Genomic DNA, 7,211 nt, shown 5'->3' on the forward strand with positions numbered 1-7,211 from the left:
TTAATATCAAACAACATAAGCAATTCAGCCAAACATTGATAATCAAATCATGAGGATCTTGTAAATGAACAATCCTAGATTAAAAAAGTGAACACTTGATTTAATTTAAATTTAATTGTTCCAAAGCAGACAAAGGATGCATCAGTACTAAAAAGTTCATTACCATATTTTATGGCAAGACCCCAGTAGCAGCCAGGCATTACTGCTCAAGAAACTTCCTCCTAAAAAACAGACAAAAAGAAGTGAGACATAACAAAAGTGGATAAGTCAATTCTTATTTATTATTCAATCAATAGAAGCAAATTCTCTTCTTGGGTCAATATCATTCTCTAATAGTCTGATTCATTTATGCAGAGCCTTTGCAGCAAAACCAATCTTATAAGGGGATAAGTTAATGCCGAATATATTGTCAAGGAAAGTTCTTTCGCTTCTTCTACTTTAGTATTTTCACACAACAGCAGATTAAGAATGCAGCGAAAACCAGAAAGCTGTGGACTTTCCCTTCACAAAACAAACACCCAATATTTAGAAAAACGTGCATTTAGTAAATGTAGCATTCTGTAAGTGAACCTTTATAATTTTCAACTATTAAGAGGTTGAATTTTAAACAATCGAGCATAAACTAAGATATCAAATGCCACTTGGAAGGTTCCAACAACTTTCTTAAGTAACATAATATATTATTTTTTATAGGTAATAACAAAACATATGTTCAATTACCATTTTGAAGTATTTGAGATCTGCAGTAAACTCCATGATGCTTCTTAAGTAACACTGCAGTGCTAATTATAATTAATTGGTCCTTGTCTGCAAATAACATGCTTCAGCAGTCCTTCTGTGCGATTTTCCCTTCTTCTTTAAATTATATGAAGGAAAACTCACATGTTATGTATCACATCACAGAGACTAATAAAGTGATAAAGAGAACAACTGTAAAGTTACTAATTGTACAACCAACAATTTGCATACTTCAGACAAGCAGCTAGATGATATTCCTCCATATCTAATCAAGAACTTTGTTCGGGATAGGTAGTCATTTATTCATTCCAAAGCTGAAGAGCATCCAGAACACCAAATTAACTAGCTGACCTCCCCATTTTTTCTGGAAGACAATTAATGCTGTATCCAGTTAACCCTAGTCAAGGAAAAAGAAAAGTAATCACCTTCTACACAAAGCTCCAATGAGAATTCAAGTTTCATATTACTTAAATATACACCACGAACACATATGAAGGTCATTAGTAGTGGAAAAATGAAGAGGACCAACAAAAAGAATCACTATTACACATTACACAATGTAGGTAAAAGGCATTTTATGCACCTTCACTTTTATAAATAAGCATCTTCGCAAATGCAGAGGGAAATCACATGCTTAGTTCCCCCAACTTCTACACCAGCTGAAAAAGAAGCAGGTGAATCATCTCAATTAAAAAGACTTGTAAGTTGATTCCCTTAAGTCATGTCCAATCAGAGCATTTATTTCTGGCTATCTCTTGTGCCCATTGAACCTTGAAAGTAGATGGGCATACTTTCCCTTTTCCATCATCCGTTCCATTACATCATGAGCTTCAGCATGTTTTTTAGCTTTCCTCAAACTACTCAATAAGGAGCTGTACACAACAAAATTTGGATTACAACCTTTAGCCTCCATTTCCATGAGCATTGAACATGCTTCATCAAACTTCCCTGCCACACACAATCCATGAATCATGGAATTGTATGTGAAGACATTTGGGATTTGTTCTTTAGAAATCATCTCATGAAACATCTCTTGAGCTTTCTCAATCTCACCAGCCACCACATATCCTGTGATCATCACTGTGTAAGCCACCACATCAGGCATACATCCATTCTTTATCATTTCATCGAAAAAAATATTTGCAAGCATCAACATTCCCAGCTCTGCTGAGTCCATCTATCAATGTGGTGAAATGAAGAACAGTTGGCTCTATACCCATTTCTGTCATGTGATTTAAGAGATTAAGAGCTGCAAGTGGTTTGTCTCCTTTACCAAGAACGTGAAGAAGAATGTTATAAGTATAAAAATCTGGAGAAAAAACCATTTCTGCCCATTTCATCAAGCAATCTATGCAACTGATCCAGCTTCCCAAGTCTGTACTTGGCATACATGACAATATTATAAGTTAAAATATCTGAGGGAAGACCCTCAAGCAACATCTGCTGATGAACCCACTCAATTAACTTGTATTGCTTTAGATTGAGAAGACAATGGAGGATTGCATTGTAGGAGTGCTTAAAGGGCCTATAGTGAAACATGTTTGATTTTAGGAACCTCTCCACCACTTTCTTAGCAAAACCTAGCTCACCACAAGTACAAATCAAAATGCGAAAAGTTCGTGCAGTAGCAGGGATTCCTTTCTCATTCATCTCATCTACTAGCCTCCACATTGCTTTAAACTCTTCACTCTCTGCAAATATCTTCATTATTAAGTGATAGGAGTCAGTAGTATGCTGGTAACTCTGCTGCTGACTGCACCAAACAAAAAATTTATAAGCCAATTTTGCACACCTAGTCTTATTTTCACAACTTATGTTCTTCAAAATATCAGAGAGAACTTGTCTCACAAGAAGACCAGATGGCCTTACATCCAACTCATTTAAAACCAATCTGGAATCAACTCCCGGTCCATCCTGTCGAAGAACTTCAAAAACCCGCTCAGCATCTATCTTCACGCTTTCTAAGAATCCCTGTCTAAGTGAAAAATGTTTCTGGTTATAGTTCTCATCCTCAAGTGAACTATGACCTTTATTTCTAATGACATCATAATCTGATTGATCCCACATTCTTCTCAAAGGCTCCTCATAAAATTCAAATCCATTTTCAACATGGTCACCATGAAATGGCTGGTCACATAGCTTGCAAGATATAGCCAAACGATATGAAAACTTATGGACTATTCTTGAACCTACTAGGGCTAAAGAAAACATGGTCTAAACCAAACCACTTGGCACATGACCTAAACAAAATGCTGCCTGTATTCAACAATGAGCATAGTCAGGTCATCAGAATGATAAAGCATTGACAAAGCAACTAAAAAGGTTTGGTTTCATCAATAACTTTGACTTCACTAAATCAAACCACTTGGGAACTCAGCAAAATCAAAGAATTTAGAAGCCAAAATTTGACTATTTGACATGTTTAAAATAATTATTAAGTGCTATGTAACTTCAGATAAGGCATAAAAAGATGCAAATAGGCAGGAAAATAGGAAAGAGATGAAATCAGAACAATTATTTGAGGTCTGTACAAAATCATAAGATTATAAGGGTTCCTCCAAAGCCAAAAGCACTAACAATTTGATTAAGAAACACACTGAGATAAAGGTATAGAAAATGAGAAAAATTCAACCATGTATGTATACATACATGTGAGCAAGAGCATGCATTAATTGACTGTATAAAAAATTATCAAAATTTTTCAGGGAATTTGAACCTTCAGAAGCCCCTCTAAAGCAATTACCCAAAATCCTAAGCCAAAACCAATTCCCTAGCACCTCTAATTGAGAAGTCCCCTATATGCTCTTTCTAAATCCTGCAAGAAGCTATGGACAACGTCCTGTGTACTAATAATCCTATAATGTTTCTTGCGTTGCATCTGTTTTTCAAACTATCGGATTACAAGGGTAGAATCCATTGCTTTAGGAAAAACAGGGGGAGAATATAGACCCAAACAAAACAAAACAAAACAAAATGCAAAAGAAATTACATGTTCAGAAAAGAAGCATTCAACATTAAGGGGGGAAAAAAGTACTGCAACAATACAAAATAAAGACAGTAGGAGATAGGCTTCCTCAATTCAACTATTGAAGAAACACAAGCAGGAAAAGTAAGAAGAATGCCAAGAATCGAAAGATGAACACAGAGAACCAGAAAGGCAGCAAATGAAAAAAAAAATCAAGATTATTATTATTGAGGAGCTCACCGCACTCATGCCAGAGCGGATCATCAAAGACCAGCAGAAGTGGCCAACTGGCCATTCCCACCAAACAGAAGGAGACCAGTTTTCAAATTCCAGAGATTCACTGGGAAAGGAACAACTATGTGGGACAGTTTTGTTTCTCTTCAATCTTTGGTTAGTCCAACTTCTAATTTCCCACATTTTACAGAGAACTCATGACAACCAAACGATACCTTTAAAAAAAGAAAGAAAGAAATTAGGGTCAAAATTACACCGGACCTCCACCGCCCCAGCCACTGGTGGTCAAATCTGGTCAAATGTGCCAAGGGACCAAGGGGGATTTGAAGCCTTGACCACTCGGTTGTTTAAAAGGTATGCCACCACTAAACCACCAAAGCCATTAAATCATATATTACAAAATATAATATATATTATAACTTTTGTTTTCAAGGATTTATGCAAGTTGCTGTTAATTGTGGATGCGTTGATGTTAATATCTAAACAATCACTTGTAAATATTTGAACATGCCTTGTTAATACATAAAAAAATTATCAATGCTTAAAATCCAACTTGTTTATTTTTTAACAACTTGTTACTTCAATATTGACAAGTTATCAATATTATGCTAAATAAAAAGCATATATGTTATAACTTTATTTTCCAGGCATTTCCATGGACTTTTGTTAATTATGGGCGCCTTGTTGTTAATATAAGAACAATTATTTGTAAATATACAGACATGACTTGGTAATATTTAGAAATGTAACCTAGATATCTCATTTTAAAATGGTTTAAATTCTAAGCTTTTCTGCAAACGTCTTCAGCTTTCTATCACATTCCTGTGTTTGCAAATTTTGCAGATATGAAGATAAGTAAAATGAATATTTAAATATTTTTTATTTTACAAAAGAAGAAATCATACTAGGAAAGACAGGAGATAAGGATTTAAGGATGTCAAGGGGAGATTGATGTTGAGGGTAACATATAATGCGTTTCAGCATTGTGCAATAGAAACTAATTTGTTAACGCATTCCTAGCTCATGAATACTTACTGCGGATCCAAATTTTTATAGGAAAGAAATAAAAGATGCAGATATCAATCTTTTTCCTAAAACCAGAATAGACATATAGATATATTAGTTTAAAGAATGGGAATCTCAAAGAGTTGCTTCCCTTCACCACTACTGCAATAAGACTAGAAGTAATAGCTTCCACAAGCTAATTTTAACTAGATGAAAAAGAAAAACAAGTAAAATGGTCATTCAGACGCAAGCCACAGCAATTTAAATAGAAAATGTAAGTAGGAACTGAAAAAGGTCATTTTGGATATGCAAAAAGCTTACCATCTGCTTGTTATGTATCTCTCAGAAACTCGTGTTGTAATCAGATCACTGCAACTCTCGCCAGCTTCAGGCTACATGAAAACCAATAGAAATTAGATCCTTGTAAAGTGTATTAAAACACGATTCTTTTATGAATATGCAAAACCAATCAGATCTTTTCATAATATCAGCTTAGCTAATTAAAGCATGATAATGTTACGTTCTTGGAACATGTAAAAGTTTAAGCCAAAAGATGTGCTTAAGATTAAAGGCCACAGCTGTTGTGCAGTGGCAGCCAAAATTCCTGTATCCATTACCTTTTGAATGAGTATCAACCCACTCTAACCGCATGCCCAGGCAAGCCAAGAAATTATACAGCCTACATAAACTCTTCCAGCTTCTAAAGATGCAATATGTCTTACACAATCATTTACTTAAGTAAATATGTCTTACATTGCACCATAATATCCAACTAGAATACCCTGTTACACAATCATTTACTTAAGATTTTAAACCAAATCATAGGCAATGCATCATTCAAAAGAAAGATACCCAAAATAAGTGAATATGAATTGTAAACTTTGAGATTGAAGTAAAGTAACAACATCAAGCATCAGAAGCACAAATTAAAGCAGAGAAATGATCAAGTACAACCCCAACTGCAAGCATGCAAATTCTCAAAGTCTTACAATTTAGTTTGTTAGAGAAAACAAGGCAAGATTCTCAAATCTTTCATCAGTCATTATATATGTGTCGCGAAAGTTATCATAAAAACAAACAATTTGATCTAGAAATTACTAACCAAATACTTTTTCCCCCCAAATTCTCTAATTCCATTCCCAACCAATACAATAATCACGTTTAAACTTCCAACTCTTCTCAAACATACAAAACTAAATTTCCTCATTTTTTTAACTCTTCACCATGATTAGATCCATCATGCGATTCAACTACAACACCCTCACCAAGAATCAAGTAAGCCTAAAGGAAATTTAAATCCACTATCATCCTCCTCAAATATGAACCCAACAATACAGTAAAATAACATATTAGAAACCATGTTATCACGAAAGCAACAAAAACAATTTGAAAGCCACCATTATTGATGGAGAAAGTTGGATATCAAGCCTAGATACTAAAATAAATAAGATATTGTTTATTTTATTATTTTATTTTATTTTTCAGCATTTGACTGGTGAATGTTGCTACTTCCAATTTAAAAAGTGGGATACTAACTTGTGGAAGAATATCTGTCACAAAGTTTCTCCATAATGCTTTAACCATAATTAACTATTCCACAAGGATATAACTTCCTCTTAGACATTATATCAAACACCTAGTATGCATAATTTCACAGCCTACTCAATAAGGCTTTTTAACTTATAATCTCTTGCCCAATAAATTCTCAAACATCCACAATTGAACTCAATCAAATTCCTCATCAAGAATTAATTTCAACCCAAGGAAAAAATTTCAAAACCATATTATCATCACTAAGCTTTTAATACAGAAATTTTCAACATGACTCAACTCCTACTCCCCACACAAACACGGACAACCATGGCACAAGAAGGAGAATTATAACATCAACATATAAGACCCACACCCACCAACGAACAGAACCAACAAGGAGGAGGGAATCGAGAACCCTCACCTCACATCACGAAGGCAGAAGCATGAAGAGGAAGTGGCAGATCGGACGTGGAGAAGGAAGGACCTCCGACGATGAGAAGCGGAATTAGTGAACGTCCGACGCCAACACAAGGAACCACTAGCTGGAACCCAAACCTCTGCAACAGCAGATTCACGCGATCACAGGATGGGGGAAGAACGAGAAATCACGGCCAAGAAGAAGACACCATAGCAGCACCGGTACTCGGACAACTCTCACTGGCGGCCGTCGAAACAGTTAAGGAAGGAGGATGGAGTCGAAGGTTTTGGCTGGTGGTTCTCTTGGCAGAGACGGAGA

General features: G+C 35.3%; 1 protein-coding gene across 1 annotated transcript; it reads right to left on the reverse strand.

Moving 5' to 3' along the window:
• Nucleotides 1-1,182: 1,182 nt before the first annotated feature.
• Nucleotides 1,183-7,211, reverse strand: LOC129295233 (pentatricopeptide repeat-containing protein At1g55630-like). Its single transcript, XM_054933731.1, is given in 6 exon segments — nt 1,183-1,873; nt 1,875-2,057; nt 2,059-2,994; nt 3,944-4,152; nt 5,264-5,334; nt 6,897-7,211. Coding segments are annotated over 3 exon segments (1,461 nt in total). The 5' UTR covers nt 2,950-2,994; nt 3,944-4,152; nt 5,264-5,334; nt 6,897-7,211; the 3' UTR covers nt 1,183-1,486.

Source organism: Prosopis cineraria, unplaced genomic scaffold, assembly GCF_029017545.1.
Source record: "Prosopis cineraria cultivar Desert tree isolate PC_DT_omini unplaced genomic scaffold, ASM2901754v1 PC75, whole genome shotgun sequence".
NCBI lineage: Eukaryota > Viridiplantae > Streptophyta > Magnoliopsida > Fabales > Fabaceae > Prosopis > Prosopis cineraria.